This window comes from Pleurodeles waltl, chromosome 1_2 (genome assembly GCF_031143425.1).
Source record: "Pleurodeles waltl isolate 20211129_DDA chromosome 1_2, aPleWal1.hap1.20221129, whole genome shotgun sequence".
Taxonomy (NCBI): domain Eukaryota; kingdom Metazoa; phylum Chordata; class Amphibia; order Caudata; family Salamandridae; genus Pleurodeles; species Pleurodeles waltl.
In genome coordinates, this window is record NC_090437.1 from 1087009521 (window position 1) to 1087033195 (window position 23675).

Below are 23675 nucleotides of genomic sequence, written 5' to 3' on the forward strand. Positions count from 1 at the left end.
TAGTAAATCTAAATATATGATTACCAGACAATATTCTGATAGTCACTATTATGGGTGCAATATTTTGGTATGCCAATATTTAAATATTGCTATTGTGAAGTAAACTGTTAAAAGTTCATGACATGTTGCTTTTCAATTAAGCATTTTACTAGAGACTGATTTCAGTGTTGTGTCTTGCTTTCCAGGGATAACCTTTCAATGGTGATGTATGTGCCCCGCTTGGGGCAGAATGCCCCGACCCCTGATGGAGTTGGTCAGGGATATTTGGCACTAAAGCATCCAATGGCAAATATCCAGGTCTGGCCAGACTGTAATTCTAGGTGTGTTTAGACCAGAGGCCCAAAGTCTTGTATGTATCTGGAAGAGTAACTGGCCATTCCAAGGAATAAGCGTACCATTGAAACATCTTTTGGGGGAGAGTAAGGGGTGAGATCTGTTCTCCGTGGCATCCCTGAGAGTTTACTAGAGTGTCATGCGATAGGCTGCCACAATTCAACTTTCCTCCTAGGGTTTGGTGAGGTGCTGCTAACAAGCTGGTATGGTTGAGCCGGTAGCCACCAACTGGTTTGGGAATGACTCAGTCATCCACTAGCGGTGGTGCTGCCTCCCCGAATCCAGTCGTCTCTTTCAAACAGCGAGATTCTAATGCATGGGCATGTTTATCTGAGGTAAACATGGACTTTGCACACTCATTTTCTTCACTTTCACTAGAAACAGATACTGAAAAACTCTTTGACAATGATTTGGATGACTATCAACTTCGTTGGGTGTCAGTTTGGCTCACTTGTTGTCGTCGCTTGGCCTTGTGGCCGTGTGTCCAATGTTGCTTATCGAATGTTCGGTTAGCCATCTTGTCTTGAGGCCATGAAGCAGTTACGTTTTTCTTTGACCTGAAAACTGTGACAAAATGGTTTTCCTTCCCAAATTCTTTACATATCTGTCCAATAGCAGGGCATGTACCTTCATGAAGAATGGCAAATATACATTTGAAGCACAACTTCTTTCTCTTTTACTTTGCGGCCTTCAGCTTTGTTCTTTGGCTTACTTTTCATGTTCATGACTTACTCCGGGAACCTCTGGCCTCCATGTCAGCAGATTTTCGATCAGCATACTTTTTTTACTCTGGTAGCCATAAGAACTCGATCTAGTGAGTCTGACAAGCATCCATCAATGACTCTGAGACGTAGGACTTCTTCATCATTAAATTCAGTGAATTGACAGTGTTTGATGAGCTTATCCAGTCTCTCAACAAATTCATCAATGGTTTTACTGACCCTCTGCCGTTCTTAACTGAAGATGTATCTTGAATAATCCACACTCAGCATTGAATTGAACTTGAGATTCAAAGCATCTTTGATGTGACGATGAGTGATTTCATCATCTCGCTGCATTTTATTTATGACTTCTTTTACACCCTCACCAGCCAGATACTTAAGGTATTTGATCATCTTCTTGTTATCTGTTTCTTCCAGTGCATCAATGAAATCTTCAAATGTCTCTATCAAAACAGTCCATCTATTGGCAATATTTTGCTTTCTGGCAGTGTCAGAGGTTGGTGTTGGTTTCAGGAACGCAGGCGGAGGCATGATAACCATATACCATATACCCATAACCAGTGGTGGAACTTGATGAATTTGAGAGGGGTCTGTTCCCTCATTGTTTGTTGTCCTCTAAAATCTGTCCCATTAATACCATCTCTAAGCCCTGGCAAGGTACTAGCTTCTGGGTCATCCTTGATAATCGCAGGACGCGCAGCCTTTTTCTTCATCGCCCTGGCTCATGCAGTGTTTCATTCACTCACTGATCTTGGCGTTCTAAGGGGCAGATCAGCTCTGATGGACCACTTTTATTGCATCACGCTATGCCCCCTAATGTCACCATGGTAGCGCTGTATTTACTATACAGCAGACCATGGTGCACTTTAGCACAATAACATCGTAATTTATAACGCTGTTGTGGCACTTTGCTGCATTAGTGCCATAAATTATAACACTAGTCCAGCTTAGCACAGGGAGGTTATTATGGAAGTGTCACTTTAACCACTGCCCTGAGCAGGTGTTAAAGATGACAGAAAAAATGGCACAGTCAAATCTTGTAAATTTCACTGTGCCATTTGTTTGGTGCCCCTGCGTGGGAACGCCTCCCCTTGCATACATTATACCTATTGCAGGTATAATGTGGTGTAAGGGGTTACAAAGTGGTGCAATGCATGCATTGCACTTCTTTGTAAATATGGTGCATGGTGGGGGTGTTAGCGCGTCTGGCCTTAATAAGTAAACTTACAAGGGAACGCAAATAGGTCGATGAACCTTTTGACTCGCAATTAAGATGTTCTTACCATAGCTCCAGTACATAATCAATAACCAATACACAATAATCAATAATCAACAACCATCAATAACAGTAATAATCAATGGAGTCAGTAATTGTCATGCACCATGAACTTTCAGTCATGAATAATCACACCTTTTAGTAAAAGGTAGAATATTTATTTTCCTATATTAACAGTGCTAAGGTCATGTAGATTAATCTCAAAATCAAATGAAACACATATAGAAACAATACTGGCTGTCTAAAGCGGCGGAAGAAACGCTTTCTAATCAAAGCTTGAACTAAAACACATTCTACGGTTATGGTGCAAATCAGTAACAAAGTCAACTGAGTCAATGTAATCATGTACATTAAGTTTAGCAGAGAAATTCATCAAGCATTAATCTCTATTAGCATAATTTCATTAGTGAGGATCCTTAACTAACACCGGATTAGCATCAGCATCTGGGCTTCATGCAAAAACAATTTAGGAACACAAATGTGGAAAAATATCTAACTATGGCTCTATCAAAACAGTGCAGTAGGTACCTAGAAAGAAAAAGCAAATATGCATAATAATCAACAGTCTATTGCATTTTAGTATGGATCAGAAAGCAGAGTCAGTCTTTGTCCTCAAGACATCAGTCGATCAGCAGGGCATCAGGATTCAGAATCAAAGTTCAGAAAACGCAAAGGCCCATATTTATACTTTTTGACGCTAAACTGCGCTAACGCAGTTTAGCGTCAAAAAATTTAGCGCCGTCTAACGCCATTCTGAAGCGCCATGCGGGCGCCGTATTTATGGAATGGCGTTAGCCGGCGCAAGCAGACCGGCGCTGCCTGGTGTGCGTGGAAAAAAACCACGTAGACCAGGCAGCGCCGGCGTTGGGCAAAAATGACGTTAGGGCGTCTTAAAATGGGGCAAGTCAGGTTGAGGCAAAAAAATCGCCTCAACCCGATTTGCGCCATTTTTTTACGACGCCCAGACGCCATTTCATGACTCCTGTCTTAGTAAAGACAGGAGTCATGCCCCCTTGCCCAATGGCCATGCCCAGGGGACTTGTGTCCCCTGGGTATGGTCATTGGGCATAGTGGCATGTAGGGGGGCACAAATAAGGCCCCCCTATGCCACCCAAAAAAAATTAAAAAATATAAAAAATTATACTTACCTGAACTTACCTGAATGTCCCTGGGGTGGGTCCCTCCATCCTTGGGTGTCCTCCTGGGGTGGGCAGGGGTGGCAGGGGGGGTCCCTGGGGGCAGGGGAGGGCACCTGTGGGCTCATTTTGAGCCCACAGGCCCCTTAACGCCTACCCTGACCCAGGCGTTAAAAAGTGGCGCAAATGCGGGGTTTTTTGACCCGCCAACTCCCGGGCGTGATTTTTGCCCGGGAGTATAAATACGACGCATTTGCGTCGCCGTCATTTTTTTAGACGGGAACGCCTTCCTTGCATCTCATTAACGCAAGGAAGGCGTTCACGCAAAAAAATGACGCTATTTGCCAATACTTTGGCGCTAGACGCGTCTAACGCCAAAGTATAAATATGGCGTTAGTTTTGCGCCGAATTTGCGTCGAAAAAAACGACGCAAATTCGGCGCAAACGGAGTATAAATACGGGCCAAAGTCTCTAAGCATTAAAGATTGGCATGCCTCTTGTCAAGACGCACGTTGAACAAGAATAAACATGTCTTCTCTCGGTGTAGTCCCGTTAAGTCAAAACTACTAAAACTACTTCCCAAATCCCTATTGGTCAGTTAATCGCATGTTCAGACTTTGTCCAATACAACTAAAACTCCAAGGCCCATATTTATACTTTTTGACGCTAAACTGCGCTAACGCAGTTTAGCGTCAAAAAATTTAGCGCCGTCTAACGCCATTCTGAAGCGCCATGCGGGCGCGTATTTATGGAATGGCGTTAGCCGGCGCAAGCAGACCGGCGCTGCCTGGTGTGCGTGGAAAAAAAACACGTAGACCAGGCAGCGCCGGCGTTGGGCAAAAATGACGTTAGGGCGTCTTAAAATGGGGCAAGTCAGGTTGAGGCAAAAAAATCGCCTCAACCCGATTTGCGCCATTTTTTTACGACGCCCAGACGCCATTTCATGACTCCTGTCTTAGTAAAGACAGGAGTCATGCCCCCTTGCCCAATGGCCATGCCCAGGGGACTTGTGTCCCCTGGGCATGGTCATTGGGCATAGTGGCATGTAGGGGGGCACAAATAAGGCCCCCCTATGCCACCCAAAAAAAATTAAAAAATATAAAAAATGATACTTACCTGAACTTACCTGAATGTCCCTGGGGTGGGTCCCTCCATCCTTGGGTGTCCTCCTGGGGTGGGCAGGGGTGGCAGGGGGGGTCCCTGGGGGCAGGGGAGGGCACCTGTGGGCTAATTTTGAGCCCACAGGCCCCTTAACGCCTACCCTGACCCAGGCGTTAAAAAGTGGCGCAAATGCGGGTTTTTTTGACCCGCCAACTCCCGGGCGTGATTTTTGCCCGGGAGTATAAATACGACGCATTTGCGTCGCCGTCATTTTTTTAAACGGGAACGCCTTCCTTGCATCTCATTAACGCAAGGAAGGCGTTCACGCAAAAAAATGACGCTATTTGCCAATACTTTGGCGCTAGACACGTCTAACGCCAAAGTATAAATATGGCGTTAGTTTTGCGCCGAATTTGCGTCTAAAAAAACGACGCAAATTCGGCGCAAACGGAGTATAAATACGGGCCCAAATCTATGAATTCTGCTATTACTCGTTCACATGTTGTTGATTGGTTTGTCTTGCAAGGTCCTCATAATCTGGTTTATTAGGTAACAATATTGTTGCAGCTTTCACTCATTCACAACTCACACGACTACACATCAGTCACTTGAGACAAATCTTGCTTTTGAAACCCAGTGATGTTTTATTGTCCCAGGTGTGCTGCCTTTTCCTTCACCTGTATGTAGTAGTGTCTATTTTACTAAAGGCTGAATAAATTGGGAAGGCACTGTAAGCTAGCACAAGGGCATGGAGAAACTGATCTTATCTTAATGGTATCAAGTTCAGTCATTTCCCCATGATTGCCTTTTTAGTACATTTTCCTCATTGTCAAGTGCTGGACAAATGCAAACAGGATGTCTCTTAAGATGAGGATTATCATTTGGATCCTTTGAAAATATATACTGAGTTGCTTGTGCTTGGGCAGAACTATTAGCATAATACACTTTATTAAAAAAAAATCCTATTTGTCTATATTGTGGTCTGGGGAGTGGATAGCACCTTTTGCAAAGTCTGCCTAACCTTGTTTTCTTCTCCTGATGTTGAGCCAGTGAATGGTTGGTGTCATAGTAGATACAACCGGTTTGCTCAGAGTGCCCCACAAGTAGGAGCTATTCATTTTCTTGTTTTTTTTAAATTAATTTAGTGTATTTGAGGTTTGGTTTGATTATCGTGGCTTATTATATGAGTTTTATCTTGATATTTTCACATTACATTGAATTAGTTGTAGTTGTTTGCTTCTCATGAGAAAACCTCCGTTATGAGCACATTTAAACAATACAATAGGAATCACAGTTTAACTCTCTAGGACATCCATTTTATTAAACGTTAAGAAATACAGCGTTGACATGAAGCCTGGCAAACTAGGCCATGACAGTCACTAAGTTAAGGCCTACAATTAATAAAGCTAGAGCAAAATGTATAATCCTTAATATGACATACTACTTCATTAGTCAAATATATATTCAATATTTCATAATCTTAATTCACTAGTAAGTAAACTTTGTGAACATTGGCGGCCACTCTTCGTAAACACATTTTCAAATACATGCATTATTTTTCTACGTTTATATATTTTATACATAAACTTATTATTCAAAATACATGAACACTTGTTAATAATTTTTATTGAAACACCTGTTCTAGCAGGGGTCTCTTTAAAGCCTACTTAGCACAAGAAAAAATTATGCAAGGGCAGTGAAAGGAGGTGCAAGGGGCTTGTAAATATGGCCCAAACCTTTTAAGAGCTGTGCAGTTGTTCTGAACCCCACTTTGCAACTTTGGTAGGATGGTCGATTTGGATAGCAATGGCTCTGTAAGCACAACCCTGGGCACTGCGTCTTCAAGCGTTCTTTTCTGCTTGCTGACACCTGGTTTATCTCTACCGCACAGTGCTGTCTTGCACATTGCAATAACTGCTGTGCATTAAAAACCTGGTTGAATCCAACTTCAGCAGTTTCGCTATGTCCAAAGTATAATTTTATGTTGCGTAACAGCGTGGTACCTCTTTGTATTGCCTCACTAGCAGGTTCCGGGCCAATAATTCTTAGTCTTCTTAGCAAAGCATCCGCCATCTTCCAGTGCTTTACACTGGCTGGAGTTGTGCTTTGACTCCAAATACACCATATGTTGATTCAGCTCTTTGACCAAGGCACATGTAGCCTGCACAAGCAGTTTGCTTGGAACACTGCAAACTCGTCGGGAGAGCACTGTCGATCTTCTGGTTACTCATCTCCTAACTCTTTGCCAGTTGTAGTGTCCTCCCCAGCCTGGGTACCCAACAGTAAATACGGCACATGGAGCTGTAGTAAACACATCTTTATTCTTCAACATGTAACTGCTAACTTAAAATTCTAAACCGGCATTCACTTCACTGCTTTCGAAATGCTTACATCACTAATCTACAGATTCCATCAGGACCTGTCATGGTTCCGTCATTCACAACTCACACGACTCCACATCAGTCACTTTAGACAAATCTTGCTTTTGAAACCCAGTGATCTTTTGTAGTCCCAGGTGTGCTGCCTTTTCCTTCGCCTGTCTAGAGGAGTGTCTATTTTACTAAAGGCTGAAATGAATTGGGAAGGCACTGTAAGCTAGCACAAGGGCATGGAGAAACTGATCTTATCTTAGCGGTATCAAGTTCAGTCATTGCCCCATGATTGTCTTTTTAGTACATTTTCCTCATGGTCAAGTGCCAGACAAATGCAAACAGTATGGCCCTCATTCTGACCTTGGCGGGCGGCGGAGGCCGCCCGCCAAAGTCCCGCCGTCAGGTTACCGTTCCGCGGTCGAAAGACCGCGGCGGTAATTCTGACTTTCCCGCTGGGCTGGCGGGCGGTCGCCTTCAGACCGCCAGCCAGCCCAGCGGGAAAGAGGCTTCCACGATGAAGCCGGCTCGGAATCGAGCCGGCGGAGTGGAAGCTGTGCGACGGGTGCAGTTGCACCCGTCGCGTATTTCACTGTCTGCGCAGCAGACAGTGAAATACATGTAGGGGCCCTCTTACGGGGGCCCCTGCAATGCCCATGCCAGTGGCATGGGCACTGCAGGGGCCCCCAGGGGCCCCGCGACCCCCCCTACCGCCATCCGGATCTCGGCGGTCCGAACGCCGGGATCTGGATGGCGGTAGGGGGGGTCGGAATCCCCGCGGCGGTGCAGCAAGCTGCGCCGCCGCGGAGGATTCAATGGGGCCGCGGTACACTGGCGGGACCCCGCCAGTGGTGCCGGTCCGACCGCGGCTTTACCGCCGCGGTCGGAATCCCCATTGGAGCACCGCCGGCCTGTCGGCGGTGCTCCCGCGGTCCTCCGCCCTGGCGGTCAAAGACCGCCAGGGTCAGAATGACCACCAATGTCTCTTAAAATGTAGATTTTTTGCTTTGAGATGAACATTATCATTTGGATCCTATTGTAAATATATACTGAGTGGCTTGTGCTTGGGCAGAACTATTAACATAATACACTTTATTTAAAAAAAATCTATTTGTCTATAATGTGGTCTGGGGGGTGGATAGCACCTTTTGCAAAGTCTGCCTGACCTCGTTTTCTTCTCCTGATGTTGAGCCATGAATGGTTGGTGTCATAGTAGATACAACCGGTTTGCTCAGAGTGCCCCACAAGTGGGAGCTATTTATTTTCTTGTTTGTTTTGTTTATTTATTTAGTGTATTTGAGGTTTGGTTTGATTATCGTGGCTTATTATATGAGTTTGATCTTGATATTTTCACATTATGTTGAATTAGTTGTAGTTGTTTGCTTGTTACCGTTTGTTTCCAGTCAAATCTGTTCCTGTGTGTGTGCCATTTTCAATATACGTTTGGGTGCATGTGGTCTTGGTGTGGGGTAATGTAGGCTGATGCGTGTGTTTGTGAGTAGATCTTTGTGCCATCTTCGCCTTGATTATATGTACTTAACTCGACTATCCTAGAAGTTTACCGAGCTGTGTGTTTATTTGCGCTCGTTAACCACGTGTTCTGAATTATTCCGTCATTAGTTCACTGTGTCTTGTCCTATGCATGTGGACAACTTACTTCCCAATGTTTGCTAGATCTTTTCGTACTTGAACCCCAACGTTGCCCATCTAAGCTTTTTCCCTGTGAGGCAACATTTGTCAGATATGTTTTGCACAAACTTTCGGGAACGTTCATTAGCTTGTAAAATGTACTTGAATTTATTGGATAAATATGAAGCTACTGATCTGTGTTGCTGCCTGAAACAAGCTCCTCTCTGGCTGTTGTCTCAGTGCGCCCAGGTGTCTGCTGTAAGACTCTCTGACTCTCTCTGCCACGGTATTTTTGTATCCTCGGTTGCATTGTGTCCCCAGTTGTTTTTCCTTGGTTGTCAATATTCATGAATATCTGTTTTGTGTTCACTATTGCAAGCTGCACAAGCAGTGGCATTATTTGTGAGGAGCAAAGGTTACGTACAGGGGACAGAATATTGGCCCGGACATCAAAATAAAATGGTCTCCGTTAGCAAACCATATAGTTGCAAAGGAGGCCAATATTTGCCAAGTGGGTCCGTTGTGAACCTATAAAGAAAAGCTGTATATATTTTGTCTGGGCTTGCTGCAGCCAATGTTTGTGGCAATATAATGGCAGTCAACAGTGAAAACCAGCCCACAAGACCTTAAAACAGACCCATAAACAGCTAAAAATACAGGCCCATGCATTGACCTTTCAGAGCACCCATTTGGGGACTGGCAGATTGCCCTGTAGGCCAGTCCAACCTTGGTTACATATCTCACAGTATCCTGAATGTATAAACGCTCAACAGGATATGGGCATGAAAGGGATTCAACAAAAATAAACACCAATGGGATATAGAGTTGCATACATTTGTTCCAGCAGCACATTGGTGTATTTGTTGACAAGCACACTTTTGGAAAAGCACACTTATTTGGGGCTTGCACCATGTGGCAAAGGCACCTTGAACCGCAGTCTGGTTAACAGTTAAAAAGGGGGACCAACTGGACCAGAAAAACCTTTCTTGTATTGCCATCCAGCCTCCCCTCTTCTCCTTGGTATTTCACGTTGGCAAACCACATTTTCTAAGCAGCTCGATCTGCTTACGTACGTCATGCTTTTACCTAAGCGCTATTATATTACTATTAATTTTAATATCATTATTTACCAGGTGTGGCAAATGATTCATATTTTAAGTTTTTCGCTTGGAATTGAGGCATAAGATGGGGAATTGGTATTTAAAAATTCAAAGTCCATGTTTTCCAGTCCTTTTCCCATGATAAATTTTAGTTAAGTCTGACCTGCCTAAATCTGTCAGAGGTAATCACTAGGGTGTGATAATTATTATGCTACTCGGAATTGCAAAGAGTTTGCAGACTCTTTTTTGGAACAAGGCTCTGATTGTAGCCCCACCTTGTGATCAGGACCATAGTTCTTTTTCACACACACTTGCAATTCCTAGAAACTCTACAAAACACAGGGATACTCAATTTAGTGACCTAAGAAGTATGCCAGACTGACATTGGCCTATCAGAATTCAACCTTGGACGATCAAGTACCGGACAATGGCAACAGTAACAGACCAACAATAGGTAAACTTCACATTTCTTGAGTTAGTAAAAAAGGAATATGAATTGAAATTCGTATGAATTCTAAAACTAAACAAAATTCTCAACACAGAGAGAGACAGTCTGAAGGTGGAATTTGCTAAATTAAGTTAAATGGGTCATTTACTGAACTTAAAAAGTGGTTGGTAGCCTCAGAAACTGGCTATGGTAATCCTAAAAAGATGCCAGATTTGGCCTGTAAGCAGTTTCATGAGTGGATCCTTTGATCCATTCAGTTAAGACCATCCTGCGTGAATCTGGGATTATCCCGTGACTAAAGGAGTTACAGGGATCTCATGCCCGGATATATCGAAGTCAATTATTAGACAGGATCTGGTTGATATGTATTTCTTTCTGAGAAAGTGCCTTCTTTTGACTGTTCATTCACATACTTTGTAGACTAGTGCTGCTGGTTAATGAACTTTGCAAACTGGGGCATTGCTTTCCATGCCCTATTGCACGTTCTCTGACCCCTATACATGGCTAATTCCCATTTGGCATATTTAAATTTCCTGTCAAGACCTACTTTATGGTTCAGAAAAATATACCAATGACATGGAAAGGTTAAATGTTACCTCTGGACTGAAAGTGCATGTTGTGCCATCTACAACGCTGACAAACAAAACATTGAGTCAGGCCTACCTGTGTTACCTGACTCCAGCAGCTAATAAACATGCAGGCAAATCTGTCAAAATAACTTTTTTTGACAGGAAAGAACCCTAATTTTGAATATTAAATAAGGCACACCTAAGTAGACCTTTTAGATTACAAGGCAGAGTACCCAGTAGGCATGGTGCTACAATGACTACTCCATCCCCAAAGCAATTTTCATTGTAAAAGGGCAGTTGCTGTAGTATGAGACAAACTAACGTTCAGAAAAATAAATACAGTTGTTAAGTTGAATTTTTATTACTATTTAGGAAATGTGGCTTTAGCTTTTCCTGCCTGAAACTCCTGCAGGCTAATTATAATCAATCTGACAGCTGCTGGCCCATGTCAGTGCTCCCCCATAATGAGGTATACAAAACATGCCCCAAACCATAAACAACGGTTTAGGCCTTTTGTCAGGAAGACCTGGGTGTGGTATGCAGCTCTTTTGAGCTCAGAAAGGGCAGCTGGGGAGGATTCAGGATTTTCATTAACTTGAAATGGACCAGGGTGAGGCCTGTTCATTTATACTTAAGTGTAAAGGGAGGATCTGGAAAGATAAGCCTTTGTTCCCTGGGCCCTCTTTTTCCAGCGTGGCACCAACCCAGTGGAAGAGAACCTGGTCCCAGAACCAGTTTAGCTGAGGAGGAAGGAACTGCTCACTTCCCTAAATACACCCCTGGCTGACAGAACAAATGCCTCTGAGGGCAGAAGTGTGTTGCCATCTTGGATTTGCCTCAGAATAGTGCACTGTGGGATAGTCTGCAGTAAGACAAACAGGATGTGTTGGTCTGGCTACCTCGGGGAACATTTTTCTCATTGCTTAGGGAATGTCTAGGAGTCACCCCTACCCATTGGCAAATTAAACCTACAACAGTGGCACCTCACCTACAGCTCATCAGAACACTCTCTAGACTTGTGGATAAACAGAAGAAGATTGGACTTGCTGTCTGAGACCTGTGTGGAGACCTCCAAAGCTTGACCTTGTCCGACTTGAACCCAGGGCATGGACTCCAAAATTAAGTTAGCTACAGCGACACAACAAGCTACAATAGGCCTTTTTCCTGAAGTGCCCAGCTGGCTAACAGTAAGTAGACCTGAACTAGACCCTGCTGGTGGTATGTCTTGGCCCTTATTGTGCCCGATGTCCTGGGAGCCTTAGAAGTGGCCATGAAGAGTTGTTCTAGAAAATCCAAAACATTGGGAATTTTTGGACTTCAAGACCTACAGAAGTTAATTAGGACCTTTTTGCACAGGCGCTCAACTGTAAGAGGACTTTGTCAGATGCAGCTTCCAGGCTTACCCCACTGGAGAATTTTGGGCTCCAGAAAAGAGACAAAGGGACTGATTTCATTTTTGCGGTGGAGGTAAGTCTGTTGACATTTCAGAGTACTTTAGTGCCACCATACCAGGGATCCTCTGCATGCCAAATTTAAAGTTATCCACCCACACCGTGTACAACTCTAAATATTGGCAGGAACTGCCAGTAATGTCCGTCAAACGTTCAACATCTTTTTGTTTTTCAAAAACAAAAACGAATGACTCTCACACATGGGAGTTTTCTTCCATGTATGGGGTAATTTACGTTTTTTTACTGTCCCCTACACCATGTTTTTCATGATAGTGTGGAAGAGTAAAGTCTAGCTATTTGACTGTCCACTGTTAATTGGGGGAGGCTGGATGTCAGTGGTGGAGAAGGAGTAGTGTCCATCGCTAACATACATAAGGTCTGTCTGTAAATCAGGCAGACAGACCTTCAGTTTGCCAGAGAGGAAACTCTGTCACCATTGGGATGGAGTACCCTCTATGATAAAATCTCAACCTTCTCCTAAGTCCAAAGACAGAAACCTTGACCGAGTGAAGGGCTGAAAAGTATCTCCCTGAAGAGAGGACCATTGAAGGGCTGAAAAGTATCTGCCTGAAGAGAGAACGTCTGCAGCTGCTAAATTAGAATTTTCCCACTTGGAAATTCTTTATACAAAACCATCAGCATCTGAGGGCCCATCCAACGGCTTTCCAACCTCTAGAGGAATTCAATGGATACAGCCTTGCCCCACTGGAGAATTTCAACTTTGGTTTCAGAGACTAAATCATAAGGTAACATCTTGGTCAGCCTGAAATCATGCCTAGATCCTGGTAAAGCAAGAATGGTAACTTTTGATTGGTGCTTTAGTTTTTATTGGCACATTTTGCCTTTATTAAAAAAAAAACATTTTGCCTGTCCACTTCTTAGATTGTTGTCATTACTATGCTTTAGATACTGGGGTGAAGAGGTGCATGAGGTGGGGGGTTGAGCTGAAGTTTAAATTATTGAAACTGTGTTTTACACAGGCAAGTTTATGGCTTTATGTCATGTGGTGGACGCACATCCATCCCAATTAATAACCTTGATTTTGAATGTTTTTTCTGTTTCCCTGTGGTTTGACAAACACTCTTCCGCAAGAGTTCAATTAATATAATTCACCTTTACCATGGCTGTTTTAGTAGATTGGCAGACTCCCAACCTATTGAAAATCTACATGAATGATTCATAATCTTGAAAGACGGCTGATTAAATAATATGTGCATCTTCCTTCCTGAGTAACATTGCCTTGAATGTAAAAACAGAAGACACAATGCTTATTTTTGTTTATTTTACTTTATCAGAGAGGTTATTTATTTGGTATTCTGTATGGTTTAAATCATTGGCAAATATGTGATCACACATGAAGCCTGCCTTCTGACTATTTTTTAGACTGCTGGCATATCTCATCGCCAATACTTGTTTGATTTCATTTGAAAATCAGGTCAGTGTGCATGGTTTTATGGAAGAAGCGAACAATTACTCATTCTTATTTTTTGTAGCATACTTAAAGATGGGCGATCTATACTATTATGGTTTGCACAACCATTCAAAAGACCTGGAGATGGCAGTATGGATGTACACACAATCTGCTCTGCTTGATGATTCACAGGTACCTGAAGTTCCTGTCCATAAGTAAAGAACCTCTAACTTACTTACTTTTGTTTATGTTCCTCTAAAATTGGAACTTTAAATTGCTTTGTTTGCATTATGTTTTTCATGTCACTGTTAAACATTCAGTTTTGCTGTTTGCAGTTGGATTCATTTAAATGTAGACACCAGAAAATGATTACATGTTGAAATACTGAAACCACTTAGCAGGGTAAGAAAAGTGAGAGGCTGAATATACTTTACTTGGTGTGGAAAAGGTTCCACAACAGATCTATTAGGTTTCCTTACGTCAGATTTCTTAAAATGATCTAGATGTTCCTAAATCGTTCCACTGTGTAGAACAGCTCAGTCAGTTACCTGCCCAGGAGTCCTAAAATTGCATTTAGTGAACAGACCTCTTATTGTGTTTCTCACAATTACTGGGACTACTCTCAGTAGATTTATTATGCCTTAAAAAGACCCTGTGACCATTTCAGAGAAAGGAAAAAACTAGCCGGTGTCTCTCTTCACTCCCCCTGAGTGATATTCATGTGCAAAAGGGGTAAAAATCATGATATTGTCAGATAATCTCTCATCAACAGGTGAAATGAAGAGCTCCACCCTAAATTCCGAAATTAGTACATAAAGACAAGTATTGGCATTTTACAACATGCTAGTATTTATAAGTTGTTCTCCTAAAAATAATAATAGGAGTAAGAATTATTGCTATGATTATTAGTAACTCAACCAACAAATTGAATAAAAGCATGAACCCTAAATACAGTTCAACTATATTTTTTCACTCATCCCTAACCAATTAGGCTAATCGATACTGATATTCTAATAAATTGGATTACACTGTAGTTTTTATTAGAATATCTAGCCAAGTCATGTTTCACAGTGCGTACCTTTAGGCCAAAAGGACTGAAGTTGGAGATACAATTTTCAGCATCTCTCTAGCGACCGGCCAATCAGGCTTGAATTTCTTCCAAAACAGGTACCTTTGGTACCATGGGAGTCTAGGGAACGAGGCAGAGTTCACTCATATTTGGCTTTTGTTTCAGTTATACTAAACCATGAACAGTACTTTAATTCAGATTTTCAGGAAGCATGCAGAAGCTGCAAATCTTGTATCTAGTCATTTTTCGTGATATGGAACTGGGCAAGGCAGTTTATAGCTGCTGAGCCACTGTCAAAGCCAGCTGCCACGGAGAGTAGAGAAATCCCTTCTCAGCTTGTTAGTGCAAGCTGCAGAAAAGGCAAATGTGTGAAAATTGTGCACACATAATTTTAAAGCTGAGAGTCCATGTACTGCAAGGCCCACAAAGTATTAAAAAGTTTGTCTTCCTTGGCTTAAATGACTTTCATGCTGTTTATAACACTGTACACAAACAGTAGTCATGTTATCATGTAGCACGGCCTGTGTGATAACATCAAATCTAATATCACATTTACATTTAATACAAAGCTAAAACGCTATGATGTCTGCATCATCAATTATATAACATTTTCCAAAATAATTATTTATTTTATGCAAATCAAGGTTTATTACAGTTTCAATTCATAATTCCATGTTAAGAAACTATAACTCATTGCCCAGAGTTACTTTCCTCAGATAAGTATAACTGTAAGTACAAGTATAACTGCCGAATGTCTATGTTTTGTATAGGTAAAATATCAACCTAAGAAGAACGTCCCTGTAACCTTTGTTTTTTTCAGTGAAATGTTGTGTTCTTTTAATGCACACGCTAATATTTCTGTTATGTCAGGAACTTGTTTTTCCCCTAAATTTGAGAAAGATTTGAGGATCCATCGATCGGTCCCAAAAAAATGAAATAGGCAATTTGTTTGCCCATGAGGCGTCCCTAAGGGGACTCCTTCATGTGTTCTATCCGGTCAGGATGTTTGTATCCAGACCTCTTTCATGTTTCTATACTGTTCCCAACCCCCCCCCCCCCCCTCCCCCCCCTGGCAATGCGAGAAACAAAATGGCTGCCGCAACTTTTCTGTCAGGTTGCAGCACCAGCCAATCAAGGCCTTGCTTTTCCTCCAGATTCAAGGAGTATCCAAAGAGGATCTGTGCCTCCAGATATACACATTTCCTTTTCCTTTCATAATTACAAAATTACTAAATGTATTCACACTAAATAACATAAAGCATGCTTTCGGGACCAAAAGCTACCTTCTGCCAAATTTGGTGTAATTCTGTCCAGCGCTTCAGGCTGTAGTCATGTTCAAAATGCCTATAGGAATTCACATTGGAAACACACTTTTTTGACCCCCCCCTTTTTTCTCAGTCCCCACTTAATGGATCACCCCAAAACTTTCCATGTACAACACAATCCTTCTGCACACTTTTTTGGGAAAATTTCATAAAGATTCATCAAATAGTTCCAAAGATATAGCCAAGTCAAAAAATGCTTTTCAGTGTAAACTAGGTCCTAACTATAACTACCTACTGGTGACAGCCATATATGTGTGAATACATACATTACATATCTATTTATATTATATATATATACATATATATACAGATATATATACATATACAGATATATATATATCTGTATATATATATATTGAACTTTTTTGCCTCTTATGTTATCTGATGTCATTGATCAATGCAAAAGGTGTATTGCTGGTTTTCTTACTCTGACAGCAAAGTTTACTCAATCAGAAATGGTCAGAGGAATTAGGAAGGGGTGTTACATAGAGTACTTGTAGCACCTCTGAAAAGAGGTTCCTTCTTACATCAAAGATATACGTGGTACACTGATTCTTTCTGATTCCCTGACTGTGCTATGGGAGACATTGATGCTGAGGTCTTATGCCCATTGTTGTCTCCTATGGGACAGTGAATGCTACAATTCTTGCACAGGGCCAGACTAGAGGCGGGTCAGCCAACAATTTAACAGGGCGAGCAGAGCCAGAGTCAAGCCAAGGCTCTAGCTCGGGTCTTAGAGCCCAGACACAAGCTGAGCACTGAGAAGTACTTTTTAAAAGTAATGTTTTTGTACATATTCGAAAGTATTTTCACATGCAATAATGAAGAAAATAAGAGTTTTGATTAAATATTTTTTTTTGCCTAAGATAGCACAATTTAAACAGGGATGCTTCAATTTGTCCAGGCTTTTCTGGTTTCACTTTGTACACTCAGCCAATAAATATGGATCTATTTGTCTTTCCCTATGTTAAGGCTTTGTTTTTACCTCCTAGTGAATTTTTCTGCAGTTTTTAAAATACAGTGGAAACTCATCCTGAAGCTTATTGAAGGGCTTTACATGACCAGTTACATTACACAAAGTTATATCCATTGTTTATAGGCATGTACTAGAAAATGTTAGAAATGGGGTCTTTGGTTGGCAGTCAGGTTACCCCCTGTCCAAGCAAGGACCCTCACTCTAGTCAGAGTAAGTCACACACAATCCAAATTATCCTGTGCCCACCCTCTGGTAGCTTGGCACTGAGCAGTCAGTGCAATAAATCATGCAATAACACATTATAGCACCACAAAAATAGAGCACACAGTGTTTAGAAAAATATATTATATTTATCTGATAAGATGCAAGTCAAAACAATTAAGATGCAATAAGTATATTTTGAAATATCACTGTAAAAAAGATATATAGGCCCTCATTACAACCCTGGTGGTCTTTGACCGCCAGGGCTGTTTTGTCGGAAGCACCGCCAACAGGTTTAAATCCGCCAGGGCAGCGCTGCCCAGGGGATTACGAGTCCCCCTCCGGCCAGCCTTTTCATGGTGGTTTGAACCGCCATGAATTGGCTGGCAGAAAGGGGAGTCGCGGGGCCCCAGGGGGCCCCTGCACTGCTATGCAGACAGTGAAAAGCTGGCCGGGGCCCTGTTAGGGGGCCCCAGGACACCCCTTACCGCCAGCCTCTTCCTGGCGGTGCAAACCGCCAGAAACAGGCTGGCGGTAAGGGGGTCATAATCCCCAAGGCAGCGCTGCCCTGGCGGATTATCACCGCCGGGGCATAAACGGCGGGAAACCGCTGGCCCTGGCGGTGCGACCGCCACGGGTCAGAATAAGGAAGAAAGCACCGCCAGCCTGTTGGCGGTGCTTTCAGTAATTTTAGCCCTGGCGGTCTCGGACCGCCAGGGTCAGAATGACCCCCATAGTCTCTTAAAAGCAAGAAATGTCTCTTGTAAGCACAAAGTACCTGTTTTGCGTTCAAATTCTCTGCAAGGGACCGCAGAGGTGGAGATGCACGGAAAACGGGGAGATGTGCGTCTATTTTTCTGGCGCACATAGATGATGCGTTGTTGTGTTTTCCCGCAGGACAGGCTTTGCGTCGATTTCCGGTGCGTAGACTGGGATCCTCTTCGGGTTACAGGATTCTCTGATGCCCCAGAGATGATGCGTTGAAATCCGGCGCTTGCAGAATAAAGTCAGAGGGGCTGCATCAATCCGGTGAGCGTTGTGTGGAAATTTCTACCGCACAGCAGGTGCTGCATCAATTCCTCTCAGGAAGTCGGGCTGCGTCGTTCCGGCTTTTTTGGGTGTGACTGCTACTGAGAAAGCCTCTTGCGCTGGTTACCTGAGTTTATGAACTTCCAATAGTGTGTGACATACCTTCATGGTGGCCCACCTGCATGCCAACAACATTGTGAACACTTCTGCAGAACAGTTATTCTAAGCACTTGTAGGAAGTTCGCTCTGTATATACTATTTCAAAGTAAGAAATAGTGTGCACAGTGTCCAAGGGTTCCCCTTAGAGGTAAGATAGTGGCAAAAAGAGATAATTCTAATGCTCTATTTCGTGGCAGTGTGGTCGAGCAGTAGGCTTATCAGAGGGTAGTGTTAAGCATTTGTTGTACACACACAGGCAATAAATGAGGAACACACACTCAAAGACTTACTCCAGGCCAATAGGTTTTTATATAGACAAAGATATTTTCTTAGTTTATTTTCAGAACCACAGGTTCAAGATTTACAAGTAATACTTCAAATGAAAGGTATTTCACTCAGGTATTCTGGGCACTTTGAATAATCACAATAGCATGTACAGTTTTGACAAAAATGACAATAATCTATTTTCAAAGTGGACACTGCAAAAATCAACAGTTCCTGGGGGAGGTAAGTAATTTTTAAGTTCACAGGTAAGTAAAACACTTACAGGGTTCAAAGTTGGGTCCAAGGTAGCCCACTTTTGGGGGTTCAAGGCAACCCCAAAGTTACCACACCAGCAGCTCAGGGCCGGGCAGGTGCAGAGGTCGAAGAGGTGCCCAAAAACACATAGGCTTCAATGGAAACAGGGGTGCCCTGGTTCCAGTCTGCCAGCAGGTAAGTACCCGCGTCCTCGGAGGGCAGAACAGGGGGGTTTAGTAGGGCACCGGGGGGACACAAGCAGGCACAGAAAGTACACCCTCAGCGGCACAGGGGTGGCCGGGTGCAGAGTGCAAACAGGCGTTGGGCTTTGTATTGAAAGCAATGGGGAGAACCGGGGGTCTCTTCAACGATGCAGGCAGGCACAGAGGGGGCTCCTCAGGGTAGACACCACCTGGGCTAGGCAGAGGGTCACCTGGGGGTCGCTCCTGCACTGGAGTTTGGTTCCTTCCGGTCCTGGGGGCTGCGGTGCAGTGTTGGTTCCAGGCATCGGGTCCCTTGTTACATCGCGGTCAGGGGGAGCCTCTGGATTTCCTCTGCAGGTGTCGCTGTGGAGGCTCAGGGGGGTCAACTCTGGCTACTCGGGCTTGCTGTCGCCGGGGAGTCCTCCCTGTAATGTTGGTTTTATGTAGGTCGAGCCGGGGGCGTCAGGTGCAGACGGCGGGAAACGTGAAGTCCTTGAAGTTGTTTCTTTGTTGCAAGAAAGTTGCAGATGGTTGAACAGATCCGCTGTTCACTGGAGTTTCTTGGTCCTCGGGTGCAGGGCAGACCTCTGAGGCTTCGCTGGTCCCTGTTGGATGCGTCGCTGTTGCAGTTTTCTTTGAAGTTGGGAGATAGGCTGGTAGGGCTGGGGCCAAAGCAGTTGTTGTCTCCGTCTTCACTGCAAGGCTTCAGGTCAGCAGTCCTTCTTCTGGTTAAGGTTGCAGGAATCTAGTTTGATAGGTTCTGGGGAGCCCCTAAATACTGAATTTAGGGGTGTGTTTAGGTCTGGGAGGGCAGTAGTACTGTCCTTGAGGGTGGCTACACCCTCTTTGTGCCTCCTCCCTGTGGGGAGGGGGCACATCCCTAATCCTATTGGGGGAATCCTCCATCCACAAGATGGAGGATTTCTAAAAGCAAGAGTCACCTCAGCTCAGGACACCTTAGGGGCTGTCCTAACTGGGGGGTGACTCCTCCTTGTTTTTCTCATTATCTCCTCCAGCCTTGCCGCCAAAAGTGGGGGCAGTGGCCGGAGGGGCGGGCATCTCCACTAGCTGGGATGCCCCGGGGCGCTGTAACAAGAGGCTCACCGCCAGGTGTTACAGTTTCTGCAGGGGGAGGTGAGAAGCACCTCCACCCAGTACAGGCTTTGTTCCTGGCCACAGAGTGACAAAGGCACTCTCCCCATGTGGCCAGAAACATGTCTGGTGTGTGACAGACTGGCAAAAACTAGTCAGCCCACAACCGAAGTCGGGTATGTGTTCAGGGGCCATCTCTAAGATGCCCTCTGGGTTTATTTTACAATAAATTGTACACTGGCATCAGTGTGCATTTATTGTGCTGAGAAGTTTGATACCAAACTTCCTAGTTTTTAGTGTAGCCATTATGGTGCTGTGGAGTTTGTGTTTGACAGACTCCCAGACCATATACTCTTATGGCTACCCTGCACTTACAATGTCTAAGGTTTTGCTTAGACACTGTAGGAGCATAGTGCTCATGCACATATGCCCTCACCTGTGGTATAGTGCACCCTGCCTTAGGGCTGTAAGGCCTGCTAGAGGGTTGACTTACCTATGCCACAAGCAGTGTGAGGTTGGCATGGCACTCTGAGGGGAGTGCCATGCCGACTTAGGCATTTTCTCTCCACCAGCACACACAAGCTGTGAAGCAGTGTGCATGTGCTGAGTGAGGGGTCCCCAGAGTGGCATAAGACATGCTGCAGCCCTTAGGGACCTTCCCTGGCATCAGGGCCCTTGGTACCAAGGGTACCAGTTACAAAGGACTTACCTGAGTGCCAGGGTTGTGCCAATTGTGGAGACAAAGGTACAGTTTAGGGAAAGAACACTGGTGCCGGGGCCTGTTTAGCAGGGTCCCAGCGCACATTCAAATCATAACTTAGCATAACAGGCATTTCCTTACAGCACTTATGAAAAATGTACCAAATGCCAATTGTGTTCACAATCCTACTCTTAAATTAGACTGTATCTGGTGAATAAAGTCTTCCTCCTTATGCTCTGTGATGTATTTCTAGGGGTTCTTCAACTTGGCGCTGCTTCTTGAAGAGGGATTTATGCTACAGGAGGATTTGCTGGAGCAATTAAAAATTTATACAACCGCCGACCCTAGTAACGTGTCCATACTTTTACAACTTTATGAAAGGTAAGTTTATGGATTTGTTTGGTTTTACATTTCATCGCAATTTTTTCTGGTATCGATATTATCCTCTTATGCATGCAGTAAATAGAGAACTAGCTGCGACTTTTGGAACATCAAAAGAGCCATGCCTGTACGACGCTGAAAGTGGGGGGCTATATTATGTTGTTTCTGTTAATGGATCATCATTACTTTTCGTTAACAGTAAATTGCAATGTCCACATGCGGTATCCCTGAACACTTTTAAAAGAGAGCAAGGACATTTTTATAGCTTATGTAAAGACAACAAATCTTTTTGCCTCTGAATCTTTAGGGACAGTAGAAACTACTCATTTAAGTACATCGTTAAAGTGAGCTAAGCGACTGTCCTGCTTGCTAACATTGTGGAGGTTCTTGGCTGCTTGAAGTGACACATCAGTTTTTCTTCTATGTCAGTCTTTATGTCAATGAAAGCAATTTCCTTTTAGGTTTCCTGTTTCTAAACGAATTGAAGGAGAGAAGTTAATGTAGCAAGGCAGCTCTGTTTTTATAAACTAGGGTTTAATATTGTGTTGTTTTGTTTGTGTCTTTGTATAAAGCAATAAAAAAAAAAGTAAATATTGGCTTTACATCAGCATTATTATTTCTCTATACTTTAAAACTGCTCCTGAGACCCGTATGTGGGCAGTAATATTCAATAATCGTAACTTTAATGACATTTACCGTGATAGAGGACCTATGTTAAATGTAAATAACTTTTTGTTACTTGGCATTGATTTTGAGCTCCCGGTCCAAATGCGATATATCATGTTAAAAGGCAAATACAAAATAATGTTGATCTATACTGATTTAAGCCCTTCAGGATGAGCAGTCGCTGTTCGCTGCCCGATAAAGTTTCGGGCGGCACGAGGTAGGAGGGGAGGGGGACAAAAACATGTAATTAAAAAAAAACGTACCTGCTCCGCCACCGCGCTGCTTCTCTTTCCTGGTCACTGCAGTCAGGCACAGGCTCCCAGCCTGCCCTGCGGCCAATCCTGACGCTCCTCAGAGCAGGGTCAGGATTGGCCAGAGCGCCCAGCCAGGGCACTACCAGGCAGACTGGGAGCCTGTGCCTGCTTTCTCCACCGTGCAATGTCGGAGAGAGCACAGTGCAGATGTGTGTTTGCCCGGTCCTAGATGGCCGGCCAAACACACAAGCGCACTGAGGGGGGTGCACAGTGCACTTCTTCGCGTCCCCGCCATCCCCCATGGCCCCTCCCCTTTAACAACAAAATAATAGTAAACACAGTTTATGTTTTGTTAAAGTTTAGCAGCTGCTCCTGATCGTGGGGGCACAGCTCTTCCACCATAGGGAAGGAGCGGCTGCTGAGGATGAGGCATACAGGTCCAGATGTACAAAGTCCTTTTACATTTCTTAAAGGGACGAATCACAATTTTGGCCTGTTGAGAAATGCAAAATAGCAAAAAAGTACGAAGGCCTTTAGGGACTCGCCAAATACGATTTAAATAGGGTAGAAATCGCATTTTTTGATTCGCTAAATAGGAAATTGTAAATAGGGATTTCCTACTTGCGATATCTTTACACATGTTCAGAGCATTTCCTAAAGCTTCAATAGAACACACACATGCCCCTAGGGCATGTGTGGGCTCTACAGGTGCATCTCTGTTTTAGGGGTGCACCAAGGGGGGACTTTTGCCCTTAGCCATCCCTGGTTTTACATTTCCTAAATAGCGATTTCTTAATAAGAAATTGCTATTTAGGAAATAGAAAAGCGGCCTATTGACTCAAATGCAATGGGATTTCTTAATACCAATTTCCTAATAGAGATTCCTGCTTTGTAGGAATCTCTATTAGGAAAACGGTATTTCTGTACAAGGAATTTTGCATTTCTTAAATAGCGATTTCTATGAATCCGCTATTTAAGAAATGCAAAACTGCATTTTTGTACATGTGGCCCTCCGTTCGGCTAATCCCGCAGTAAGATGTTTATAGGGTTATTTTTTCACCAAATTTGGGGGCATATTTATACTCCGTTTGCGCCGAATTTGCGTCGTTTTTTTCGACCCAAATTCGACGCAAAACGAACTCCATATTTATACTTTGGCGTTAGACGCGTCTAGCGCCAAACTTCATGGAGTTAGCGTCATTTTTTTGCGTGAACACCTTCCTTGCGTTAATGATATGCAAGGTAGGCGTTCCCGTCTTAAAAAATGACTGCGATGCATATGCGTCGTATTTATACTCCCGGGCATAAATGACGCCCAGGAGTGGGCAGGACTAAAAAACCCGCATTTGCGCTGGATTTTAGCGCCTGGGTCAGGGCAGGCGTTAAGGGACCTGTGGGCTCTGAATGAGCCCAGAGGTGCCCTCCCCTGCCCCCAGGGACACCCCCTGCCACCCTTGCCCACCCCAGGAGGACACCCAAGGATGGAGGGACCCACCCCAGGGACATTAAGGTAAGTCCAGGTAAGTATTTTTTTTAAAACAAAATTGTGGCATGGG

General features: G+C 43.7%; 1 protein-coding gene across 1 annotated transcript in view; it reads left to right on the forward strand.

Annotated features, from left to right (window-relative positions):
* Window positions 1-23675, forward strand: part of SEL1L3 (SEL1L family member 3) — a 390847-nt gene that overhangs the window by 338009 nt on the left and 29163 nt on the right. The window contains exons 20-21 of the mRNA XM_069202147.1: window positions 13628-13737; window positions 21072-21199. Of these exons, the coding sequence (XP_069058248.1) occupies window positions 13628-13737; window positions 21072-21199 (238 nt within the window). The remainder of the gene's footprint in view (window positions 1-13627; window positions 13738-21071; window positions 21200-23675) is intronic.